Here is a 27621-nt window from a genome sequence, read left to right as displayed (position 1 = left end):
TCTCAGTGATGTGGCCTGAGGCCTGAGGCCAGTGTCTACCCTTCTCTCCGCCTCCCAGGACCCGCCCTTCTCTGGGCCTGCCCCTTGCCTAAGATTGACCAATAATAGAGCGTAATGCTGGACGGCAGTAGGGCCTTCAGACCAATGGGGATGCGCATTGTTGGGCCGCGGCGCCGCAGGCCGCACCCAGCTTGGCGGCGGGGGCGAGTAGAGGGGTGAGGGTTGAGGGCGGGAGAGGACGAGGGCTGCAGCAGGCGGCGGGGGTGCGCGGCAGCCAGGGGGCGGAGCCCAGCGCGAGCCGCAGGCGAGGCGGCGGCCGCACTCGGACCCGGGAAGCCGTGCGCTCTCCCCGATTCTCCGTGGAGGTGAGGCCCGGGAGCGCGGCGAGGTCTCCGGGCCCGCAGCGGGCGTAGGGCCGGGGCGGCGGTGCTGGGCGGGCAGGGCAGGGCTGGGCAGGGCCCGGGGCCTCTGGGGCGCCTCCATTGCGCTGAGGAGGGCGCGGCGAGGTCGCTGCGGCGCGGGGTGCCCGGGGTCTAGGTGCTTGCCTCTGAGTGCGGGGGCGAGGACACTGCATCGTCGCTTCCCAGGGTGGCCCGGAAGGACGCGGGGTTCTCTGTGGAAGTGGCCGCTCGGTTCCGAGCTGGCAGGTGGGCCTCGGGGTCCTCCCGGGTCAGCATTGTGCTAGTGCTGGCCCCATGCGCTGGTCACTGCAGAGATTGTGGAAAGGTGCACCTGGGTTCGGTTTGTCGGCTCTTAAAAACTGACACCTTCTGCCCCAAGAGGAAAAGCCAGCTCTGTGCACGGGTGGTAATAATGAGGTGGTCGTGGAACTTCCAGGAGATGGGGTTTGTCTTTCCTCTCTGTTTTTTTCATTCAGACTTCTCCCTAAAGCACTTCGTCTTTGTAATTCAGTTTCTGGTTCAAGGTATTTGGTAGATGAGTTGCGTTTCTTTTATGCACACCCCACTTGAAATAAATATTTTGGCTCACCTGAAACTGCTGTTGTTTTGACCATGATTTTAGGCCTAACATTGTTAAACTCCAAAGACCAAGAACAGAGCTAAGAGCTGTATGCATTACTGCTCAGTAATTTCAGAGAGATTTTGTGTTTGTTCAAAGTGCATTGAAATCTTAATTGGGACAGGAACTAGATTGCTAACGAATCCGCTGTGTCTCCTCTGCAACACCCATGCAAACAAGCTGGGAGTCATGAGTAGATTCAACAGGCTTCAGAGAGGAAAGGACATCTCAGGTCGGGGGCGAGATTTATGAGGGTGGGATTCTAAAAATTACAGTCTTTAACTGAAGCCAGTGATGTTTTAATTCTAAAAATTTGATGTACTTCTTTAATTCTAAGGATGAGTAAAGTTATGTATATGTTGTGCATGGTGCCCCTGCAAGACAATATGTTACTCTGTAGCCCAGAATAGTCTGGAACTGAAAATTTCGGCCTCTGCACGCTTAGTTCTAGGATTACCTTGAGGATTGACACCACACCCTGATATGATAGTAAGGTTGTTTTGAGGAAGTGTGAATAGTGTTGACATTCAAAGCAGCTTTTCTGGGTTTAGATGTGGTTTGCAGAGGTGCAGGTGGTATGGTTAGTTTACTAGTGTGTGTAGGCGTAGTGACAGAATCGACAAATGAAGTGAACCTAAATCCTAATCCTTCAGCAAATGGGATAACTTCCTTTCTAAGATCTGTTTTACACACACACATACACACACACACACACACACACACACACACACACATACTCACACGTCAAAACCATTCATTTCATATAATCATAATGAATCAGGGAATTAAATACTGAAATGCTTCAAAAAGTATTGTGCTGGCTAGGTTTTAACTTGATGTAGGTGAGAGTAATTCGAGAAGGAGCCTCAATTGAGAAAATGTCCCCACTAGATTGGCCAGGGTGCAAGCCTGTGGTGCATGTTTTTGATTGGTGATTGGTGTAGAAGCTCACTGTGTAGGTGGTGCCCTTGCTGGGCAGGTGGTCTGGGCACTACAGGAGAGCAGGCTCAGCAAACCATTTGAGCAGGCCAGTAAGCAGCACTCCTCCATGGTCTCCGCAGCAACCAGCTTTTCCTCCAGAGTTCCTGCCTTGAGTTCCTGCCCTGACTTCTCTGGATGATGGACTGACTATAAGGTGTAAGATGAAATAAACCCTTTCCTCCCCAAGTCGAGTTTGTGTTTTATTACAGCAATAGAAACCCTAACTAAGACAATTCCCTAGGTGTTTTTTACTGCGTGAGGCTTAGTTTGTATTGATTTCTCTTTTCCTTTCTCTCTCCCCTGTTGAATAAACTCCCACAGAATAGCATTAAATAAGTCCTTATTTATGCATTCAGTTTCAACAGTTGCTAGCTAGATAGCTATAAAGTGTGTCAATTCTACTTTTAATATCCATTATGTACTTCTAGATATCTAGAAAGACTAGAAATTCTGAAAAAGGAATGAAGTTTGTCCTGTCTATGCATATTAATGTTGAATACATATACAAAAGTGATTATACCTGAAATTGCTTTAATCATTGTTAGAACTAAAACGAAGGGCAAAAGCCAAGCCATCAGGGCCGAGTGGCACCTTAGTTAATAGAGTGCTTGCCTAGCATAAGACTCTGGGATCAGTCTTTGGCACATAAGCTGGGTGTGGTGGCACTTGTTTGTAATCCTGCACCTGGGAGGCAAACGGAAGAGGGTCAGGTCATCCCTCACTGTATATTGAGTTTGAGGCCAGCCTGGACTGTATGGTATTTTCTCAGCAAAAACCGAAACAAACCAACAACTACAATAATACTTGAACCTTACATAAGATGTGGTTATTTAACAGATTAAATATTTCAGTGCCTTTTTAGTTTGGTCAGAATCATGTTTCTTGAAATAGGAATTTAGCATGATCTTTAAACTTTAACAGAACTGTTTAATAGTTAATGTTTGTTCTGACCTTCCATAATTAGGAATCACGTGGGAAGTAGAAAGAAACGGGTTTAGTTCAATTTGCTTGATCTTTATTTTTTTCACAAGTACAGTTTAATCCAGTTGATATGGCTAACCTGGAATGTATTGATAACTTGTTCCCCTCAGGTCTAAGGGAAAAAACATTGTTACTGATACTTGGAGTTCAGATCTAGATTCACAGGAATCTGTGCTGCTTAGCAGGGAAAACTACATCTTGAATATAGGATGGGAGTCTATAGCCAGCCATCTTGTGCTTTTAGAAGAAGATACTGGGGCTGTAGAGGTGATTGGTTAAGGAAAGCACGCTCTGGTCTTGCAGAGGATTACCATCAGGTCCCAGGACCCAAATGGTGGCTTGAAACCTTCTAACTCCCCTTGCTACAGAAAATCCAGAGCTCTCTTCTGAGCCTCCCCACGCACCAGGCATACAGAACATTGACATCAAGCACATCTAGGGGAAAACGCAAAGATGGATTTCTGGGGCTGGAGGGATGGGGACTCAGCAGTGAAGAACACTTGCTCTTTTATTTGTTTTTCAACAGTTTCTCCATGTAGCCCTGGCTGTCCTGAAACTCTTGTCTGTAGACCAGGCTGTCCCAAACTCTGAGATCTACCTGCCTCTGCCTGCTCTGTGCTAGAAGATGTGTGCCAACACCTCCCAGCTATAGCATTTGTCTGGGTTCGGTTCTGGACAATGGGTGAATCACATTAGATCATGTACCAGGAGTTACTACACTGTTTTTGACCTCCTTAGGCACTTGTACACATTTTACACACACACACACAAATCTCAGGCCAGGTGTTGTGGCACATGTGTTTCAATTTAGCACTTGGGAAACAGAGGCAAGCCTCTTAGAGCCAGCCTTGTCTACACAGTAAGTTCAAGGCCAGCCAGTGCTACATAGTCAAACTCTCAAAAACAAAAGTCATCTTTAAAAAAATTATCCTGAGGGGACTGGAGAGATGGCTGAGCTGTGCACTGGCTGCTCAAATAAAAGAGGAGTAAGTAAAATAAAATTTTATCCCCCCCAAATAAAAGAGGAGTAAAAAGTTAATGGTAGTGCTGTGTTTTGTGTTTAGACTTGGTCTCACTGTGTAGCCCTGGTAGGCCTGTAAATTAGAGACTGTCCTGCTTCTGCCCGCTGAGTGCTGGGATTAAGGGCTTGCTCTGTTGGAGCACTGTTTATAACAGTAAAATCCTGGAAACAAATAGCCATCAGTGTGGCAGTGATGAGTATATCTGTAAGACGAGTGTGCCTTGAAGTTGTTAAATAGAAGGGGAAATGCTGCTAAGCATAAACTAGATACAGTAAGTGGAAAGAGACAATATTATGTTTAACTGTTTATTTCTGTGTGCTCGTGCTAGCATGTGCACCTGTATCAGCGCATACTTTCAGTGATAGTAGTGTTTCTTTATTGCTCCCCTTCCAACCCCCTATCTCAGCCCCGTTTTCCTGTTAAAGCATTCTCACTGCACCTAGAACTTGACTGGTTTTGGCTAGTGTAGCCCACCAGTGGGCCCATGGTACTTGCTGTCTTTGCTTCCACTTAGTGTTGTAGTTACGGGTCAGTACCACTGAGCCTGGTTTCCACATGACTTCTAGAGACTCAAGCCTCACAGGTCAAGCACTTCAGTTCCCTTGTATCGCCCTCTTTGACACTTATTAGTGACACTGCTCATTCTGCAGATGAAGACATGCAGGCCTGCAGAGTACCATAATGGACTCTAACCCTCTGCAATCATAAGCCCAGTTAGATGCTTTCTTGTATCAATTGCCTTAGTCTGCTATTTTATCACAACTATAGAAAGGGCAACTAAAGCATTGGTGAGCTGGGATCCAAACACAGGCGGTTCCTCCGGGGTCTAAACACTAGACATGTATCTAACACATTTGAAAATCCCAATTGATATGGTAATGAAAATTTAAAAAAAATTTTAATTGGGGCTGGAGGGATGGCTCAGCAGTTAAGAACACTGACTGTTCTTCCAGAGGTTCTGAGTTCAATTCCCAGCAACCACTTGGTGGCTCACAATCATCTGTAATGGGATCTGATGCCCTCTTCTGTTGTCTCTGAAGATAGCTACAGTGTTCTCATATAAATAAATGTGTTTTAAAAAATTAAATTGGCTCTTATAAGCATTTTACTTAATTTTTATACACTTTATTTTGATGATATTCTTTCCCCTCCCCCAACAGCAATGGAATTCTTTTCTGTACCAGCGTTGACAAATTTTGGAAATATAAACAAGCCAGAGTGCATTGGAGTTCACTCACATTTGTTCATTTACAGATAAACGGCTTATCTCTAGTCGACTCACCCACTGTTGTTCAGAACCACACCTTTGACTGTTGTTCATTTAGGGGTTGAGTTGAGAATCTTATGAAATATTGGTGCCTCATGTGTTGATTCAGACAGATACAAAAAGCAGAACTAGCATGAGTATACAGCAGACTGTTAGAGCATACAGTAGTCTGTTAGAGTATACAGCAGACTGTTAGAGTATACAGCAGACTATTAGAGTATACAGCAGACTGTTAGAGTATACAGCAGACTATTAGAGTATACAGCAGACTGTTAGAGTACACAATAGTCTGTTAGAGTATACAGCAGACCGTTAGACTATACTGAAGACTGTTAAGAGTATACAGTAGAATGTTAGAGTATACAGCAGACTGTTAAGAGTATACAGTAGAATGTTAGAGTATACAGCAGACTGTTAGAGTATACAGTAGTCTATTAGAGTATACAGCAGACTATTAAAGTATACAGTAGAATGTTAGAGTATACAGTAGAATGTTAGAGTATACAGCAGAATGTTACTGTTAGAGTATACAGCAGAATGTTACTGTTAGAGTATACAGTAGAATGTTATTGCTGAGGGCTGGCTGGGCTTATAGCTCAGTGGTAGCCACAGTGCTTACTCACCCAGTGTGTGAAAAGTCCTGCATCCAGTCCCTGGCACTGTCCCCACAAACAACAATAGCAGCAACAACTAAAAATATTTTGAAGACAGTTTAAGATAGCCTAGGTTGGGCTCAGGTTTGCAATATAGCCAAGGGTGACTTTGAACTTACGACCTTCCTGCTTTCACCTTCAGTTGGGTGCTGCCACACCTGCTTTTAAGAATGGTGTTTGGTGCTTGGAACTGAACACCAGGCTTACACTTACCACTGAACTAAATCCTTAACCCATAAGTGAAATTTTTAGCATGCTACTAGTACATTCTTTCTTATGAGTGGTAGAATAATGAAAACGTTTACCAATTATAGGTTATGCAGCATTTACACCAGACACTGCTAGAGATTTTATACTTACTGTTATATTACTCTTCTTGTTGTTAATACTACTTTTTAAAGAAGAGATTTATTTTAGCTTACATTTCTGGTTCAGGCTTGAGAAATCACATCTGGTAATGGTCTTTCTATTGGCAGAGCCCCAAGGCAGGGCTGGGGCAGTCTGAAGTGGGAGACGCCCTAGAAGTGTGTCTTGAGCAGAGTAGATGGTGTCTGTGTTGGGCTTCACAGCAGGAAGTCAGCCACCTCTCCAGAGCAGCTAAGTTGCAAGGGGGAATCTTCCATGACTGCTGAAAGACTTTTTGACAAATGCCTGGGAATGCAGTTGGGAAGGAGAGAAGGCGGATGACTCACCGGTTCTGGCCTGCCTGATGATAACGGTCCTATCGGTATAGTCCCAAGATAGAGTCGGGCATCGCCCAAGGAAAGAGAAGGAAGCCTTTGTTCTTGTCTGTCTGTCTGTTTTTGGAACACCATTTCAGTTTGTAGCCCAGGCTGTCCTTGAATTCCTAGTCTTTCTTCTTCCTTGTGCTGGTGTTGTAGGCACCATGTCCAGCTACTATGCTATATATGAGTTCTAATAACCTCCACAGCAGTCCTTGAGCAGGCTGTGTTTATAGAAGATAAGCTTTCCGAGGGTGGACTGCTGCAGGGGCGAGGCAGTGAAGGGCACCGCTGGGAGTGCAAGGTCATGTGCTTCATGGAACGCTGGAGGGGAGAGAAGAGGCCGATGCACCTCCGTGGGAAGGAGGGATCATTGGCATTTATATAACTGGTGTACATATTCATCAAAGTAAGTCTGTGGCTTAAAGGGGAAGGCTTACAACTGGAGGCAGTAGGGAAAAGGCAGGTAAAACGTGTATCAGAAATAATGCCTTAAAACTCAGGCAGAACATTTTATTTAATGTGTGCCGATGATGGAGTGGCAGTTTTCTTTTTTGTTTGTTTGTTTTGATGGCGTCTCACTGTAGTTCACATTAGCTTGACACTCACTAGGTTGCCCAGGCTAACCTCAGTCTGGCCATTCTGCTTCAGCCTCCTAATAATGGAATTATACATGTGCAGAAGTTCTGCCTGGCAATATCTTTCTTTTAAAAACATACTTACTATTATTATGGGGAGGTGGGTGTACTTGTGAGGGGTCAGAGGCCATCTTTGTGGAGTTGGTTCTCTCTTGTCTTTACATGGGTTTGGAGATCTTGGGAAGTGCTTGAGCCCTCTGTTGAGTCATCTTGCTGACCTAGTAACTTCCTTTTTAAAAGTAGAAGATATCCCTATGAAAAAGATGTACAAAAGTTGGGTTTGGTGGTATAGGCTGTAATCTCAGCTACTCTAGAAGCTGAGACAGGAGGATCAGAATTTAAAATCTGCCTGGTCTGTAGAGTGGGGATTTAAAGCTAGGATGGGCAAATTGGTGAGAACCTGTTTCAAAAAAAAAAGTACAAAAAGGTAATGCTGAGTGAGTGAGTTTCACATGTGTGAAATGCGGGTTGGTCTCCAGTGTGACAGAGGAAAGGAATAGTTTGCCCATGTGAATAAGCAACATGGCAAACTAGTTACTTAATGGAAACGTGAGATTATAGGCGAACTCTGGGGTAGTGGCTGTATTAGTTGACCTTTCCCTCAAAAGCCAACCGGGACACAAACTAAACAAACACAAACCAGTTTCTCTCTGTAGCTCTGTAGATCAGGCTGGCCTCAAACTCAGTGCTGCATCCGCCTGCCAAATCGCCAGGATTAAATTTGTGCACCACCACACCCAGTTTGTTTTGTTTTCAATTTTTGTTTGAGTTCCACTGTGTAGCTTTGATAAGCATGGAACATTCAGGCTAGCCTGGAACTAAGAAATCGACTTGCCCTGGTCTCTGCATGCTGAGATTAAAGGCATGTGCCACCACCCTGGTCCTTTTGATTTAAAAAAATGTATTCTTTGACAATTTCATACAAGTAAACAGTACATCTTGATCATATGCACCCCCAGTTTCTTCTCCCACTCCTTCAAGAAGCCCCAGACTCCTTCCTCCCACGTTCCCCAGGCATCCCCACCACTTTTCTTTTCATTTCCTCTCAGGGTTTGGAAATAACCTATGGAGTCCTGCTGGTTGGAATGCTGACTGATCTTGTTGGCTTGGTCTCTTGGAGGTTATCACAGCTGCAGTGAGTTCATGGTGCTGTGGCCACGCCTCCTCCCAGTGACAGCATTTCCCAGCACCACTTCTCAGCCCACTGGCTTTTTCGTTCTTTGTTCCTGTCTGCAGTGTTCCCTGAGCCGTGGCATGGAGTGAAGTTGATAATGGATGTCCTGCTTAGGACTGAGCATTTACTCAGTAGACACTTACCTTTAGCACTTGGACCAGCAGTGAGCTTCGTATTAACTTCGTATCACTGCAGAGAAAAGCTTCTCTGGTCAATGTAGAGAGCAACCTTAAGTGTTACAGGTGATTGGTCAACAAGGAAGATCACCTACCAAGCAGGAAAACTTGGGTTATAACCCCCCCTTCCTTCTCAGCATGTGTGATCCAGAAAGAAAGTGACCCCACCCCCTTTCTGTTTTGGAGCATTCTCTGTAACCGATGTTTGCAATATCAGAAGGCTTGCTCTTCCCAATGTGCTGCTCCTGCTTCATTTTTAGCAGCTCTTGAAGAAGGCAATGCCCAAGAGCTGGGATTCCCAAGAGTGGCCACCCTTTGAAAGATCTTCATGTGCTCTGTTACCCTGTTGGAAAGTGCTTTCCCTGTTTATTGACTGGTTAAACTATGGAGTTTTCAGGAATGAATTAGATGGAGCTCATTTAGGGACTTGGGATGTCTTTCAGTGGAAGTCTGGAGCTTAGTTAATACACAGGGCAAGAAAGTGGTGCTCTCAGTTTAAGGTATCTTTTGTAATTGTTATGTTGGCCAGTGAACAACATTTATCGTTGATACAGTAATAGTATGTTGCAAATTTTGTGCTGAGTCTTCAACAGTCTCTTGGTGTTTGTATCATCCTCCCTTTTATTTGGAAAACTTGACTGGTGGAGGACTTGACTGTTTGCTCGAATACTACTAATAGAATGTCAGATTACAGGTGGAGGATAGTTGGGACCAACTGGCAATAACCCTGCAGATGGTTGATAGAAGTTACAGAGAGAAGAGGGTGACAGAGTGTTGTGTAGCTTAGTAAATGTCCTGGTTCTTGTCACTCTTGTATATCTGCCTGCTCTATGGCTGTAATAATTTGTATGTGTGTATATGAGCATATGAAAACCAGTGTGTGTGTATGTGTTGGCACACAAATGTGGAGGCAGGGCTCGAAGACCAATGTCTTCCTCAGTTGCTTTCTGCCTTAGCTTTTGAGTAAGGTTCTCTCAACCTGGAGCTCACCAATTCAGACAGCAAGTCCCAGGGATCCACCTTTTTGCACTCACAGCTATGGTTATAGATATACCCTGCTCTGGGCACCCAAACTCAGGACTAATGCTTGTATGACAAGCACTTTACTGACCGAGCTGTCTTACCAGCCCCTGCAGTACAGTTTTGTATATGCTATTTTAACAACAAATTACTGGCTATGCCCTGTATAAGATCATCTAAAGACTTATTTTATTTTTGAAGTAGGAACTTACTTTATTTTTGAGGTAGGCCTAGAACTGTTTGAATCTTCCTACCTTAGCCTTTCAGGTGCCACCTCATTTGGGTTTAAGATCACTTATGTAATATTTTCATCCTGTTCTATAATTATCAAACCATCTCTATATATGGAATCAAATATATTGGCTATTAATTATACATTATATATAATGGGAATATGTGGGTGTATCCTGTGTTTGTATTGTATGTGGTTCTCGGGACATGTTTGTCAGGTTACACTGAATTCTATCTCCAGTCTTCTGTATCCCCTACCACGAGCACTCACTTTAGACTAGTGCTGTTGTCCCCTAAGGCGTTTAGAAAGACTGTAGATTTGTCAAATCTGTTTAGACTTCTTTATGTTGTATGTAGTCAGCCCCAGCCTTCTGACTTCTCTGGGTCTTCTGCAGTTTTGAGAGTTCACTGTAGTGCCCTGTGTACTTAGTTGTAGCACCTGTTAAGTCTAGAAGTGTCCTTTTCTTATTTCCCTCCCTCTGGGAGTTATATGTGCTCTTGTCTCCAAATCTAGTCAGCTAGAGACAGATAAGGCTGCCTTTGTTGTACGTACTGGCTGTGGAGATTGACGTAACTCTTTGAAACATAAAACCCAGTTCCAAAGATATACAAAGCCCAGTTTCACACACAGATCTGTCCACTTGCGGTCTGGAATTCCTGTTTAGATGGTAAACTGAAATTTGGAACCTGTTGTTATGACAATCTGTCCCCAGTGCCTTTTGAATTATATGTCAGGTTGTGATCAAAAGAATTGAAACAGTGATGTTCCTCAGTCAGACAGTGTGATTGACATTGTCAGTCCAGAATGCTAGACCAGGAAATGTACCTGTCCTTTACTGTGTATTTATTAAGGCCTTGCTATTGATCATCCTGTGAGTAAGGTGGGTGAGGGAGATAGTGCATTTGCGATTTGTTACTAATAGCTAACTCCGCCCCTTGCTGGGGTGGGGGACTAGAGGTTGAATTAGGGCTTTGCTTTACCATTGAGCTTTTAACATCCCCCACTCCCCAAACCCGCCTAAAAAGAAATGTTTTGGAGACAGTGTCTTGTGATGTTGCTAGAGCTGGTCTTAAAGTACAGTCCTAAGCCATTACAACCCAGCTTAAAACAGTATTGTAAAGATTCGTAATGTGGACTAACAAGATGGCCTAGTGAGTGACGGTGCTTGCCGTGTAAGCCTGATGAGTTCAGTGCTTGGGACCTATGGTGGAAGGAAAGAACAGACTTCAGAAAGTTGTTCTCTCCTCCGAATTTATGTACACACGTGAAAAAGTCAGGAAAACGGCACATAGAGAACTGGAGAGACTGCTCATTGGTAAAGAGCATGTACTACTCACAGTTGGATTCCCAGCATCCATCTGTCTCTCTAGCTCAGTGGTTTTCTACCTTCCTAACGCTGTGGTCACCCTAATCATAAAATAAATTTTGTTGCTATTTTATAACTGTAATTTGCTACTGCAATGGATTCTAATGTAAATTTCTGTGTTTTCCAATGGTCTTAGGGGACCCCTGTAAAAGGGGACCACTGGGGGTCTGCTGTAAAAGGGGGACCCACAGGTTGATAGCCACTATGTCTACATCCAGGAGATCTGCCTCTGGCCTGTGTTGTTACCTGCGGTTCTATGTATACATCCCTGCCCTGCATGGATTTGTTGTTGCTGTTTTGAGACAGGGTTTCTCTGTGTAGCCTTGACTGTCCTCTAACTCACTCTGTAGACCAGTCTGGCCTGGAACTCAGAGGATCCGCCTGTCTCTGCCTCCTGAGTATGGGATTAAAGGTGTGTGCACCACTGCCTGACTGGAATTTATAAAAATTTAAAGAAAATGGGTCAGGTGTGGTGACAAAAGCCTGTAAAGCCAGTACTCAGGAGTCTGCGGCAGAAAGATGTGGTGTTTGATGCAATCCTTGGCTTGTGGAGTGAGATGACCTCACACCAGGGTAGAACGGGAAGCAGGCAGGGCACAGGGTCCACACCTGTTATCCTTGTGAGTACCACAGTGGCTGAGGTAGGATAGCAAGAGTTTGAATAGAGACCTTACTAAAAGACATTTAAAAAAGCTGGCCTTGATGGCCTAAGTCTTCAATCTCAATGCTGGGAAGGGAGAGGCAAGCAGGTTTTTGTGAGTTTCAGACCATCCTGGCCTGGTCTGGTTTCCATAGTGAGTTCCAGCTAGGACTCTATTTGAGACAGTCAGACCCTGTGTCAGGTAGAAAAGATTCTGTATCATACCATTCTGTAAAATAAGCGTGATACAATAAAATGTGGGAGACAAGATTGGAGGAATGGAGAGTTCCATTTTGAGTAAGTAAGGTGTGTGTGGACATCCAGGTAGGTCATACTATTATTGTTCTATTTGTGAGTTAGATGGTTAAAAGTTCAGTAGTCCATTGGCATACATAGATCAGTAATTTTTTTTTTTTAAGTCTGAAACACACTTCAATGGCTTTGTAGCATTTAAAAGTGTTGGTAATTAGACCCTGTTCCCAGAGATTGGTATTTCTTGGGTGTGGGCTAATTTCTTACTTTTTTTCTTTTTTTAAAAGTTCTTTGGCTTTAAACACTCCCATTCCAGTGTGTGTGTGTGTGTGTGTGTGTGTGTGTGTGTGTGTGAGAGAGAGAGAGAGAGAGAGAGAGAGAATATGATATAAAGAGCTGTAGCCAGGGTTACGGGCTTTTGTTGGCAGACAGCTTATTATGAGGCTATTGGGATCTGAGCATTGGTCAGATACTAACCACTAGCCTGTCTTAGGGGTTTTATTGTCTTGATGAAACAACATGATCAAGCTAACTGGGGAGGAAAGAGTTTATTTGGCTTACACTTCTGTGTCACTGGGCAGGAGCTGATGCAGAGGCCAGCACACAGCCCATCCCTCTGTTTTGTTTTTGTTTTTAGATTTATTTCATATATGTGAGTACATAGTTGCTGTCTTTAGACACACCAGAAGAGAAGAGGACATCAGATCCCCTTACAGATGGTTGTCTAATTCCCCCTCTGGTTCTTTAAAAGCATGGTATGTTAGTTTTTTGAAATAGTATAGTCTCATGCAGTATAGTCCTTTTTACTACTATGTATCCCAATCTCGGGCTGGCCTTGAACTCAGTGATCTTCTTGCCTCAGCCTTCAGAGTACTGGGGTAACAGACATGTGCCACCATGCCTGGCTTCTCTAGGTGAATTTGATAGATGGCCAGAATAGAGAACCAGAGAATTACAAATAGAAATGGGGCTGACAGTATTGTTAGGGAGAGCTGAGTGGAAAGGAGAGAGCAAGAGAAGACAGTGGGGCTGGAGAGGTAGGAGGAAGGACACTGTGGGGCAGGGTGGGGTCAGGGGTGCCAGGAGATTGGGGTCAGGGGTGCCAGGAGATTGTGTCTCAATCTTGGAGAATGAAGGGGAGGAGCTAACAAGTGAGTGGGTAGAGGAGGAATTACAAGTGAATCTCAGATGTTCAGCCTTAGGAACTGCTACTTCTTGTGCAGGAGATTAAACCCTGAAGGAGATGTGAATTCTGATCATGTTGGGGAGCTGCCTCCTCCAGAATTCCCTCTGATCCCAGCTGTGATAGGTTCTCAGCGATTGTATTCCCAAGGTAGAGCCAGCAGTCAGAGCTTATAGTAGACGAGTAAGAGAAAACAAAAGGGAGAGCAGACCAGAGCCCAAGGGCAGTCCCCTGCATCCTCTTACCCCCTCCCCATCTCTGGTGTTTAGTTTTGAAAGTCTTTGCCCATCAGTTCTTTGGTCTAGCCTTTCTTCCCCTTGAGGTGGCCAAGGGTAGTCTCTTTCCTGGAATAGACAAAGGCTTTCTTAGAAGTCATCCTCATTCATAGTACAGCCCTAAATGTAAGAGTATGTTCCCCGGTGGGACTGTTCATCAAGGTGAGGTTTACTAGGGCAGAAGGCAGCAGTGCTTTGGCTGCACTTTAAAGAGGGGCTTGTGGGAGACACACATGGTTGTTTTTCCAGAGCTGCTTTCTTCCTCTTACCTGGTAAGTTTGCCTGCCTCATCCTGTAGCTGCAAGTTCTCTGATTTTTGTCTCCAGCATTTGGGGCACATTGCTGGCACCTTAACAACCTTACCCTCTGGCATTAATTTTCTGTGTAGAATGAAACACGATGCTTGACTCTTTCTTAGTTTATTTGTTCTTTTACCTCAACATGAAGGAAATGTATTAATCTCAATAATGCATTTGACTAGTACATTCTCATACTCTGGAACAAGTGAGTTCTCATGAGTCTGTTGTTTGTCTGCCTACGGGCTGTTCTGAACACAGGTCATCTGGCCATGGCCCCAGTCACCCGAGTCTCTGAGGCTTTCCTGAATGATGGCCTTTTCCTGGGCTCGCCTTCCCCTTGCACTGCCAGGCCCTTCAGGGAGCATTCGGTTTCTGAATCTCCGAGTTACTCCCTGATCATCTACCTGCCTGCCTTCCTTTCTGAAAGACGTACCTCTTATTCTGGAGATTGAACCCTAGGCCTGTGCATTCTGTCCTCCACTCCCCACCCCCAGTCCTTGAGACGTACTAGTCCTGTTGAGCTGGGCGAGCCTTGCTCATAGTGGTGCCCCACAGTTCCCTAGCAAATGTCTGACAACTGAGTGGACGTGTGTCTGAGAAAACTAAGAAGTGGCACAGGTTCTGTCTCTTCTGTGACCTGATTGTAGAACCTTCCACAGTTGGATCATGTCTGTTGCAGGAGCACCAGTTTTGGTGAGTTTTTTGTTTGCTTGCTTTTTTTTTGAGACAGGGTTTCTCTTTCTGTGTGTAGCCCTGATTGTCCTACAGACTAGGCTGGCCTTGAACAGAGATGTGCCTGCTTCTGCCTCCTGAGTGCTGGCATTAAAGGCGTGCATCACCACCCATTGGCCCTATTGTCTATTTACTTTAGACTGGGTCTTACTGTGAAACCCTAGCTTTCTGGCCTGGAAGTCACTGGGTAGATCAGACTGGTCCCAAACTTGGGACTCTTGTCTTCCAAGTGGTGGGGTGACAGGTATGTGCTACCATGTCAATTTAGCCTTTTAACTTTTAAAGTGAAGAGATTTAATTAGTGTCTTCTGTAACAGAAAACTTACTCTTTTTTTGTTCCCCATGTTGAAGATCAAACCTAGGACATTTTGCATGTTTGGTAAACACTCTGTCCCTGAGCTACACCCCTGGATTATATTTACAGTGAACAAAGGTTTACTGGTTGATGGTTTGGGAAGAAGGTGTTGGTGTCTGGTGAGGGCTTTTATCATCCCTTGTCGAAAGTCTATTGAAGGGTGGGCTTAGAGAAAAGGGAACAATGTTTTTTTCTTTTAATGCCTGAACTCATTCCCATTATTCACAAGTGAGGAGTCCTTACAGCCTAATAACCTACCTTAGGCTACACTCACAGCACTGTTGAAGATTGTCTCTGATAGATTATTTTGGGAAGATACACAGTATAGTAGTCTACTGAGATCTCCATAGCATTGAGTCATAGGGCACTTATGCCTCCTGGCCTGCTGTTTGCTAATGCTTCAGTTTAATCTTACTCCACGATTTTTTTATTTAGACAATGCAAGCCCACTATTAGGATTAGTCCTGATCAGGAAGATGGGCTTTGCTCACTGTGACCTTCAAGGCGAGCTGTGATAAATGCCTTCGAAACCTGGCCTTGTATCCCTTGACCCAGTGTCTTCATTACTTTTTTATTGCTGTGACAAAACACCATTACTAAGACAGTTTATGAAAGAAACATTTAATTTGGGGGTTTGTGATTCCAGAGGGTTAGAATTCATGGCCTTCTTGGTGGGGAGCATGGCTATAGGCATTCAGGCATGCCCTTCCCTTAGCAACACTCCCCTTCCTTTAACAAAGTACATCTCCTACAACCTGGGACCAGGTATTCAAATAAAAGCCTGTGGAGGTCATTTTCATTCAGATCACCGTAATCCAAATGGAGGTGTATGCTGTGTGTTATTCTTTTTTTTTTTCTTTTTCTTTTTTTAAAAACTGGATATTCTCTGCATTTCTGTGTGCTATTCTTATATGAAACAGTCCTTGTAGGCTGGAACTCCACGGCTTTTGGCAAGATAAAAATAATCTGTGCTAAGTGGGACTAATACAGATTCAGAAAATACTCACGTTTTAGGTGGGGTGGCACACACTTCTCATCTCAGCACTTGGTTAGTGGATGCTGGGGGATCTCTTGTGTTCAAGGCCAGTTCATCTCTACATAGCTACAGGACAGGTAGCTATGACCCAGGACAGCTACAGTGTGAGACTGTCTCAAAACAAACAAACAAAACAAAAAACCCAAACAAATCCAAATAGTTTTAATCAAGCAGTTTAGATTTAGAGAGAGAACTCATTAAAAGTTGTTCAGATACAAATGGAAACATTTTGAACAGACACCAGGAAGAACCCTATTTTGTTCAGTATAGTCTCAATTTGGAAATTCACCTAACATAGTATATTTACTTTAGGACAAGACACAGTTTTTGCTTGTTTATTCTTGCTTTATTTTTTGTTTTGTTTTTTGAGACAGGGCCTCACTATGCAGCCATGGCTATCCTGGAACTTGCTTTGTAGACCAGACTGGCCTCAAACTTGACAATATCTTGCTTCTGCCTCCTGAGCAATGGGATTAAAGGTGTACACCACTGCCCACAGTCTGTTACAATCTGTATTTTATTATCTGTGAAGTCAGGTAAGACCGCCTGCTAAAGCACCTCACAGAATATATTTTTAGTGTCTGTATAGAATGTAAAATCCTGAAACAAGAGGCGATGGCAAGATGGCTCAGCAGGAGAAGTGCTTGCGGTGTGTGGTGACTTGGGTTGGATCCCTGGACCTTACATAAATGTAGAAGAGATAACTGACTAAAGTCCTCTGGCTCTCCCCACATTCTCCTGCTGTCAACATAGTACAGTGTCTCTGTTTGTTATATACCTGCTTGTCTAAGTGGTGTTTTATTTTTAGATTATTTTTATAAATTAACTTTAAGATGTATATATAATACATATATAACTCTTCCCACACCTGCTCAGCTCCTTACACCTCATTTTTTAACTTCTTGTGGATTTTCTCATTTATTTATGCAAATAAAAATGAATTTTTACTTACCCCTCATATACTGTCTGTATACTGTTTTCTGTATCTTACCTTTTCCATTAATAGTACATCCTTATTTTGTGAAGACACCTGTCCATTTATAGTTACTTGTTAGCATAAAGACTTAAATCCTTAATAGCCTATGTGGTGACTTTTCAAAGAGCATACTTTTGGCAGTTTTACTTAACCTTCTGTTTGCAATTTTAAATGCTTCCTGCCTAGATCAAAAGAGGAGCCCTGGGCTCTCTCCACAGAGAAGCATGCAGCCTTTGGGTGTGCAGATAGTGACCCACTCTCACAGCATTCAGTTTTGTGCTGTTCTCAGTCTTTCAAGTCCTAGCTCTTACCTCAGAGCTTTCTTTGTCTTGAGTCTTCACAATAAATACTTTACTGCTTGGAACATTCAGACCATTGATGGGGAACAGGGCATTCTTCCTTATCTGTAATCTTGCCAGAGTTCCTCACTTAGCCCTCCCCTTAGAAAAATAATTAAAAGGGCAGGCCAAATTATTACTTAGCAACCTTCCTTCATGGGATGCCCTTCAGAAAGTTTGGGTGTGGGGTGCAGTTCAGCAGCAGAGTATTGGCTGATTGATTACCCATGAAGACCTGTGGTGTCTGAGTCCCAGCACCAAAAGGGGAGGAAAAAAGGCAGGGCAAATTTTGATTTAGGAAACAGTAAATTTTAAAAGACTGTTTCAGCAAAAGTAAAACTATTACAGTAGTTGAAAAAGCCTGGTGGGCTTTTCTCTTAGCACTTTGGAGAGTGGCAGACAGATCTGAGTTTGAGGCCACCCTGATTCACACAGTGAGTTCCACGACAGCCAGAGCTAGATGATGAAAACTTGTCTTAAAAAAAAAAAAAAAAAAGCCAGGCAGTGGTGGTGCAGGTCTATAACCTCTGCAATAGCACTCGGGTGCAGTGAGTTTGAGGCCAGCCTGGTCTACAGAGTGAGTTCTAGGACAACATGGGCTGCACAGAGAAGCCCTGTCTCACCCCCACTCCCAATTATAGTAGTCAAACAGTAAATCTAGTGAAGAAGCAAAAATAGAAAGGCAGTTGGCATTGTTGTAGTATAAAGTTGAGTTCAGGTTTTTACTTTTTCCTCTAATATTAAAGAAAAAACCCCGATGTGTATGTATCTGTGCCTGAGTTCAGTGCTGGTGCCGCCCACATGTGTGCTGGGAAACAAGAACATTCTGTGCTCCTTCCTGCAGGCCTCATCTCCAGCCCCATCAACTCCTGCTTGCCTTCCTTTTCTGAGGCGTGGGGAATGCATTCATTGAGCAGTGTCTGGCTTCACCATCATCTTGCTTCAACTTCCTGAAGCCATCACCTTGCTCGGTGTTTCAGCCATCATGGTTTTGGCTCACAATATGAGTCTTGGCACAGTGGCTGGTGAAGCTCATTAGACATTATGTCTAAACTTACTTCTTCCATATCTTCCTAGAATATGGACTGCTGTCTTCCTGCAGAATTACCTTTTCTGTTTCTTTCCCTCCATCATCATCATCACCATCATCATCATCAAACTATATAGTTCAGGTTGGCCTTGAACTCTTAATCTTTTTGTCTCAGTTACTGGAGTGTGTGGAATTTCTTTTCTGGTCCACCCTCTTTCTGACTGTTTCACATCCCATACCTCCTCCTCCTTCTCCCAGTGAGTGGAATTTTAAAAAACTTTTGTTTTAGAACATTTGGATTGATATGTGCTGGTGGCCATGTGAAGATAATGGATATCAGTGTTCATAGAGAGACCCTTTATGTTCTGACTGTCCTGGAATGCTACTGTATATAGACCAGGCTGGCCTTGAACACAAAGATCTGCCTGCTTCTGCCTCCTGAGTGCTGGATTAAAGAAATGCACAACTGCTCCTGCCCAAATTAATTAATAAATTAAACTATACATTTTGGTTTTTTGAGACAGGATTTCTCTGTGTATATTTGGAACTTGCTCTGTTGACCAGGCTGACCCCAAACTCAAATCTGGCTGCCTCTGTCTTTAAGAGTTAGGATTAAAAGGCATGCACCACCTCTCCATGGTTTTGTTGTTGTTTTTGTTTTTACGTAAAATTTGGTAAACATTAGCGATGTAAGATGATTTTGTATCTCTTTAACCCTCATTGACTAGCTGTCTTCTAGCAGGCAGTAAGCAGCAGCTTATGCCTTTAATTTCAGTATCCAAGAGGCAGAGTCAGGTAGACCTGAGTTCGAGGCCTCACAGTCATCTGTAACTCCAGCTCCAGGGGATCCAGTGCCCTCTTCTGGACTCCAAGGGCACTAGGCACATACACAGTGCACAGACATACATGCAGACAAACATTCATACACATAAAAACCCTCAGGGTTTTTTTTCCATCTGTATATAGAGGCACCTTATAGGGATGCTGTATTTAACTGTGGTATTGCAGCCATGCAGGGTTCATAACATAGTTGCCTGGTGCTGGACCTGTAGAATTTGTGTGCAGGTCACTCTTTGGGCTCCCTTGTGTTTCTCCTTTTATTCTTTGCCGGGCTTAAGGAAAATTGGGTTTGGAGTTTGGGGGGTTTTAAGAGTGAGGACGATGTCTCTGTTTTACTCCTACCCTATGTACAGGCTTTTATTTAGCATCATTCTGACCTGTGAGCAGAGTCTGTGTCAGCTCCCAGAGGGCAGGATGGTGAGAGTGAAGAGTGCTGACTTCCATGTCTAGTCTGATTGTCACATTTTTTTTTCTTACTTAAATACCTTTTCAATTGCAAATGAGTAGCTTGAATCTCAGTAACACATTGCAGAATTGGTTGATGCTGTAGTTAAAGCAACAGGGCAACATAATTATATACAGAAAATTAAATGTAGAAAATGTAAGCTGGGAAGCCATTAATAGATTTGTCATGAGGGAGCAAGAGGGCTTGCACAAGTAATCAGTTCCTGGAATATATTGCTTTTATTTTTTAATTTGTATTTTTGGAGTCCTTTTTCTCACTTGAGCTTTCTTGAAATAGGATGGATGTTTAGTGTTTAAATCAAGAATTACTAAAAATATAAAATGTAAGGGATGGTGAGATGACTTAGGTAAAAGTCCTTACTGCCAAACCCAATGCCTTCAGTTTGATCTTCAGAACTCACGTGTGGAGAGAGAACTGAGTTCAGTTGGACTCTGACCTCAGCCCCTGGGAGACCGAGGCAGCAGGATGACGACAAGCTCCAGGATAGCTTGGGTTTCAGCATGGGACCCTGTAATAAGCAGAAATGGCACAATATGGTGCTGTCATTTTCTTTTTCCTATTAATTTAGAAATTGTACTTTTTTCCCAATAGATACTGTCTTCTGTCTTGGCTTTTGAGAGAGGCTCTCACTATACAGTTCTGCCTGGTGTTGAACTTAAGCTACCCCTGCTTCAGCCTTCCTATTGCTAGGATTGCAGGCATGAGCTATCATGGTGGGGTATAGCATGTTTTTAAACAAATACACTGATACATGTAGAATTCTGGCAGGAATACATTTTTTTTCTTTGTCTCTTGTTTTCTCTCTTTTCTTCCCTCCCTCCCTCTGCCTCCCCTCCCCATATGCGTGTGTGTGTGTGTGTGTGTGTGTGTGTGTGTGTGTGTGTGTGTGTACCTCATTAGACAACTTGTGGAAATTAGTGTGCTTCTTTTGCCATGTGAATATTGGGATCAAACTCAGGTTGTCAGACTTAGTGGCAAACATTTTCCTGCTAGCCAAGAGTATTTTTTTTTCTATTATTGATATTAACCAAAATTCCATATTTATTTATGGTGTTACTTGAACTTTAATCTGCTGGCCCCTTTTACGAGACTCCCAGCCCCCAGAGACAATTTTATTTGATTTGTTTGAGTGTTTTCCTGTATGTATGTAGATGTACTATATACAAGCCTGGTGCCCTGGGAAATCAGAAGAGGTCACTGGATCCTCTGCAACTGAACTTAATGGATGGTTTTGGTGCTGGGAATTGAACTTGGATCCTCCGCTCTTAAGCAAGTGTTTTTAAGAACTGAGCCATCTCTCCAGTCCTAAATCCTTTTTCTAAAAATATTTTTATGTATGAATATGTACTACATATGTTCAGTGCTTTTGGAGGCCAGAAATGAGAATCAGATTTTCTGTAACTGGAGTTACAGACAGTTGTGAGTTGCCACATGTGGACTGGGAACCAAACCTAGTTGCTTAGGAGAACAGCCAGTACATTAAACTGGTAATTCATCTCTAGCCCCATACCTGCCCTGTCTTTCCAACCCACAGCAAGTATTCTTAAGGGCTCTGCTGAGCCATCTCTCTAGCACCAAGACTTCAAAATAATTATTAGGTTGTTGAGAATTTCATCAAATTACTCCCATTATGCCTCTTCTTAACTCCTCCTATATCCATCCCTGCCTGCCACATGTAGTGTCATTTTTTGTTTGTTTTTGATATAATAATCTACCAAATCTAATTTGTTACAATTTGCTCACAAATTCCTGGGTATGTACCATCCACTGGATTCCTTCAGATTGTCCTCTGAATTCCTCATGTTTCTAACTTTCTCTCAATAAACAGTTTTTAAAAGTTTGTTTTATTTTTTGATTAAAAAAAAAAAGGGAGATACTGCCTCAAGGATATCCGAGGCTGACCTCTGGCCTCCATATGCTTTGCCTACACGTGTGCCCCTCTCCCTATATGCACATACACAAAATTAAGAATAGGAGAAAAACCATCTCTCTACTTTTTAACGTTTACTGCTGTAGCTGGCAGTGGGCCCTAGGAGGATGGAGCCAGTAAATGAGGCTGACTAAAGTCACTAGCCAGTAGCCCTTTATGTAGAGCATTAGACAATTTGTCCTCTGAGGGTAAGGGGAGTTATATCTCATTAAGTCTATTATCACAAGGTTAAGTTGCTGGAGCCAAAGTCTTTCCATAGAAGCTAGTAAACAACAGGCAGTAGCCAGTTGTAATGCATAATCTGAAGTAAACGTCTGTCCTCTACACCTGGGAGGGACATGAAAGCACAGTCCAAGAACAATTCCTTGTTTTTGAAGAAACTAAGGTCACAAGACTTTGTTCTTGTCTTGGTTTCTTGGAGATTTCCCACAAATACTCAGAAATCTCAATTTTTCTCTGTTCTAACACTACCCTAACTTATTCTTTTTTTTTTTTTTTTTTTTTTTTTTTTTTTTTTTTTTGCTATTTTGCTTCTCTAGACGGGGTGGCCATTGTGGTTGCTAGACATTGTAGAATAGGCCCAGCTATCTTAATGGCCTATGGTTCTTTTCCCTTGAGAAGAACAGGGTGCAATGCTAATGAAGCCTTTGAGGTCTAGGGATTTTTTTTTTTTTTTTTAAAGCACTGAAAGCATCTAACAGGAGAATGGGAGATTTTTGTGTTTTGAAAAAGAGCCACAGAACATAATTTTCTTTTTCAAACCTTTACTTATTGTTTGACTTTAAAATGACACCTACTTTTTCTGGGTGGTGGTTTTGGTGCATACCTTTAATCCCAGCACTCGGGAGGCAAGGCAGCAGGATTGCTGTGAGTTTGAAGTCACCCTGGATTATAGAGTGAGACCTAGTGTTTAAAACACAAAGGTAGGGCCTACAAAATGGCTTAGCAGGTAAAGATGATTTGCTATGAATGTCAAAGATCTGAAATATTGGTGATCTGGAAAGAGAAAACTGTCTTCTAGAAGTTTCTTCTTCCATGTATGCTTCATGTGTGGCTAAGCATGTGCATGTGTGCACACTCCCTCATATGATAGTCATTACGAAGGTCAGTACCAGACCGTTAAGTCTGTGGTAGTTAAAGGGCAGTCTTCTCATCCATGTTCTTCCCATCTCTCTCTTTTGAGACTCGTTTGTGGTTGTGTGGAAGTGCTTGGGTGCCTGAGAAGGTCAGAAGAGGGAGCGGACAGTAGTAACTGGTTTTAGCTGCATGGTGTGGGCGCTGGGAACAAATCTTGGGTATCTGGGAAGATCCACAAGTTCTCTCTACCTGCTGAACTGTCTCAAGCCTCAGCTTGCTGTCTCTCAGAGGGCGTTGTTACCCACGTTTTGTGGGTTTTCCATGGCTGCACTTGTCATCTTTATAATACAGTTCAGAGGGTCTAGGAACCAAAGCTCCAAGCTACGTTGCTTTGGTTTGAGTCTCAGTCCTCATGTTTTTCCAGCTGAATTAATTTTTGTTTGTTATGCAGTCTAGACTGGCTAGGAACTCATTAGACAGCCTGTGATGACTCTGAATTGTTTCCTGATCCTCCTCTTGTACATGTTAAGCACACTTTGTGAGTTTGAGACTGCCTGGTCTACAGAGTGAGTTCCAGGACAGCCAGGGCTATATGGAGGAAGCCTGTCTTGGGGACAGTAGTGCTGGGATTATAGACATGAACTACCATAGCCAGATGTTTTCTTATCTTTAAAAATGAGGAAGGGTGCTGGAGTGGATGTGAAGATGCAGTTTGAATCCCAGAGGCAAGCCTGGTCTACATAGTATTCCACGACAACCCAGGGGTATGTAGAAAGATTATCTCAATAAACAGACACAAAACAAAACAAAAAATTGGTTTTGCTTTAACACTTCCAAAATCTGCCTGTCAATGTAGGATACATTATCATATGGCCAAGTTTAAATTTCTTACTCTTTTTGGATTTTTCAGAGGACATACATAATGGCTTTGTTAGATTGTTCTTCTGTGCTCCAATAAACAATGGCCAGAACAAAATACAGCATTGATTAGTGGAGGGATGATTGACCAGTCATGTGCTTCTGAACCATAAAGGAGCCATCATATCTCTGCATAGAAGATGTATTTCTGAGGTTGATGTCCTCATAATGAAACCCTAATGGGCATTGATTTGAACACAAAAATGTCTTTTATTTTCATTCTGTAGGACCCTAGAAAAATTGTGCAATGAATGGTGACACGCGGGCCGCAGTGGTGACCTCACCACCTCCAACCACAGCCCCTCACAAGGAGAGGTACTTTGACAGAGTCGATGAGAACAATCCAGAATATTTGCGGGAGAGGAACATGGCACCAGACCTTCGTCAGGACTTCAATATGATGGAGCAGAAGAAGAGGGTGTCTATGATTCTACAAAGTCCTGTAAGAAAAAAGTTTGTTGACAACAAATTTGTCCTGTGATGCCTGCGCTCTGAGGCCTGGTGTTTGAATGGAGTAGTCGGTGCTCACTACACTGCTTCGTGTTTTTAGAAACACTGAAAATTTCTGTTTGGTTCATGCTAGCAGGCATAATTAGAAGATTTAAGAATTATGAAGGATAGATATTTCTACTCTGAACTGTCTTTATTGTTTGTCCAAAGTGTTTCTATAAACACTTGTAAATTGTAATTGTACATTGTAACAATGTAAAGTCCACTGTTTCTTCAAAATAAAGGTCAAGCATTCCTATTTCAAATATCCAAGGCAAGTATTTTAAGTGTTAGCATATTGGTTAAAACATTTGGATTTGAGAACATTTGAGATGGTTGTATGGTCAACTGATAAAGCCTGTACAAATACTCCACAATCTGAAGTAATTCACTCATTGTGGCCTTCACTCATTCTTGGTCATAACTAAGCTAATAAGTAGCACCTGATTTGTTGTGTCAGCACCGTGGGGCACAGTGGCACCTACCAAGTGTCATCTAATTACCGATGACAAGCAATTAAAGCAGCCCCGCCCCGCAGCCTTTTCCTGTTCACTGTGTTGTCCTTACTGTGCTTAGTCTTTTCCCTTCCTTCCTCCTTATCTGGTTTTGCTTTGTTACTGACTTTTAAAAAATGATACTGTCTTGTGTGCTGTGAGGGCTTTACACATTGATAACAGAAAGATCAGTAGCTGTGCTTCGCAGAGTCACTGCTTCCACGCTTGTGTCCCCTCCTTCACTGACTAACAGAGACACTGACTTTACTATGAGGTGGTGGACTTGGTTTTGCAGTTGGCTCTTGGCCTACAGCACTCCGCTTGACTCTACAGAACTAGCACTCTCATGTTCGATGTTACACACATTTGAATGACAGGTGCACTAGACTGCTTTTGGCAAATTCTTTCAGTAGGTTTTCATATTAAGCAGTGAAAACTACAAATAAGTTTAATTTGGAATCACTGAGTACTTAAAGTTAGATGGATCATCCAGTGAATTCTTGTTTTCATCATTTCTACTTATTTGGAAAAACGATTTATTTCTTTTAAGGTATGTTATTAGTTATAACAGTTTGAGAGAAGTTAGAAATACCTGAGCTAGGTGTGGTGGTATACATCTATAATCTCAGTATTCAAAAGCTGAGACAGGAGGATCACTGTAAGTTCAAGGCCTGGTCTACTTAGAGAGTTCAGGCCACCTATGGCTAGGTAGCTATTAGACTTTATTCCAAAAAACCAAAACAACAACAACATAGAAAAATCTGTCCTGTTACAATAATAACCTTACATTAAAATCATTAGCAATCTATTGTATGTTTTTGCTTAATTTAGGATTATTTAATGAAAGGTAGAGGGTTTTTTCTTTTTTAATGCTTCAATTGACAGTCTCACTATGTAGCAGTCTTCCTGCTTCAGCCTCCCAGATGTTAGGGCTATAGGAATATTATCATGGCCATCTTCTTCTACCTGAATAAACTTGTTTTATAGGGTCTCCTGTAGCCGAGGCTGCTTTTGAACTTGTTCTGTAGTTTTGTAGCATAGGGTGAGCTTGAGCTAACTGTTTTAGATAACAGGAGTGCACTGTCAGGCAGGTCTTAACCACTTTAACAAGACAGTGTCCGATTTTGAAGAAAATACAAAAAAAGTACAAAGTAGAATATAAAAGTTATCTGTAAACTTGCTTTTGAGAATTGTAATTACCATTTGATATACTTTTAATGTTTTTATAGTTCACATTTAATTTTTTTCTTATTAAAAACTGACTGTATTACCTTTTTACTCAAATACTTCTGCCATTTAATTTTAAGATTTTCCTGTTAAATGCATCTGTAGAATTCCCAGCATGTTGAAGCAGTTTTTTTAAATTTCTGAAATGTGGCCTACTTTTTAAAAATCTATGATGTTGAGATTAATTACCTTATGAATAAGTCTTTCAATGCACTCCTTATATTTCCACTAATTAAATCCTGTTCTAAGTTTTAAGCTTCTATTTTGTTAAATTACTTATAAAATTATAAAAATATATCTGTTCATATACGCAGAACTGAAATGTTCAGATCACTATTTGCTGCAGTAGCACTGGATAAAAATAAACATTTATCTGATAGTTCCACACTCACTCTAATAAAATAATAACACTCCCAGTGGGCTGGAGAGATGACTCAGTGGTTAAGAACACTGGCTGCTCTTCCAGAGGTCCTGAGTTCAATTCCCAGCAACCATATTGTGGCTCACAACCATCTGTAATGAGATCTGATGCCCTCTTCTGGGTCTTAAGACAGTGACAGTGTACTCAAATACATGAAATAAATAAATAAATCTTAAAAAAACAAACAAACAAACCAAAACACTCCCAGTAAAAATGTGTGCTATTTTAATACTCGTTGTAGGCCTTTTGTGAAGAACTGGAGTCTATGATACAGGAGCAGTTTAAGAAGGGGAAGAACCCCACAGGCTTGTTGGCATTACAGCAGATTGCAGATTTCATGACAGCAAGTGTACCAAATGTCTACCCAGCAGCTCCACAAGGAGGAATGGCTGCTCTGAACATGAGTGAGTACTTCTTGGCTTTGTCTGTCATTTGTAACCTTCCAGATAAAATTCTGAAGCTTTCTCATGTGAGCCACTGAGAGTATGTGAGTATACACTGGACAATATACAGAATTAAGGGGCTGGAGAGATGGTTCAGTGGTTAAAGGGCACTGACTGCTCTTCCAGAGGTCCTGAGTTCAATTCCCAGCAACCATGTGGTGACTCACAACCATCTGTAATGGGATCTGATGCCCTCTCCTGGTGTGTACTCATAAATTAAAAAAAAAAGAAAAAAAATATAGTTGAGGTTTTGGTTTTTTTGGGAAGGGTGGGCCAGTGGGTTGAGAGAGTTTCTCTGTGTAGCCCTGGCTGTCCTGGAACTTCATTTGTAGAGTGGAGATCTGCCTGCTTCTGCCTCTCAAGTGCTAGGATTAAAGGCATGCGCCATCATCATCCAGTAAATAAGACTATAGATTGTGCATGATTTGGAAAGTACCAAATAGTGATCAAGAAAAAATCATTCCTTCTAAGTATTTTCTTTCTTTTTTTATTATAAAAACATTTAAAATTAATTTTTATTTATATGTATTGCATGTCGTGTGCCTGTGACTACATGCACAAAAATTCAGATGCCTATGGAGGCCATAAGAGAGTTCTGGAGCTCCTGGACATGGAGTTGTAGGCATTTTGAGACACTCTACTGGTTGCTGAGAACCAAATTCTCTGGAACAGCAGTGTTCTATGTATTTTCTTTTATCCAATTACTCAGAAATATGTTACCAGCTATGATTGCCGTTGTGTGTGCCTCATTTTCATCCATGTATTCACCGCAGTCACTTTTCCTTCCACAAATCCTCAAGTCCCCCTTTTTATGTATCAGTTGATATGCCACATGTCTGAGGTCTGATCAGAACACTGAAACTCTGTGCTGTGTTGTTTTGTGACAGATGTCACCCGTGTGGGCCACTTCACTGTCCCTGATCACCACATCTTATTTATTGCTAGAGA

At 42.5% G+C, this 27621-nt stretch overlaps 1 protein-coding gene across 8 annotated transcripts in view; it reads left to right on the top strand.

Moving 5' to 3' along the window:
- Positions 1–226: 226 nt before the first annotated feature.
- Positions 227–27621, top strand: part of ADD1 (adducin 1) — a gene marked incomplete at its 3' end in the record, with an annotated part of 54422 nt that continues 27027 nt past the window's right edge. For all 8 annotated transcript variants that reach the window (XM_080926615.1, XM_080926613.1, XM_080926614.1 and 5 more), the window contains exons 1-3: positions 227–365; positions 23827–24041; positions 26472–26634. In XM_080926615.1, coding sequence (XP_080782741.1) covers positions 23847–24041; positions 26472–26634 — 358 coding nt within the window. In that variant the 5' untranslated portion in view covers positions 227–365; positions 23827–23846. The remainder of the gene's footprint in view (positions 366–23826; positions 24042–26471; positions 26635–27621) is intronic.

This window comes from Micromys minutus (assembly GCF_963924665.1).
Source record: "Micromys minutus genome assembly, chromosome: 1".
Classification (NCBI taxonomy): Eukaryota; Metazoa; Chordata; class Mammalia; order Rodentia; family Muridae; genus Micromys; species Micromys minutus.
The sequence above is the reverse complement of the archived record's forward strand: the minus strand, read 5'-3'. Positions and strand labels throughout refer to the sequence as shown.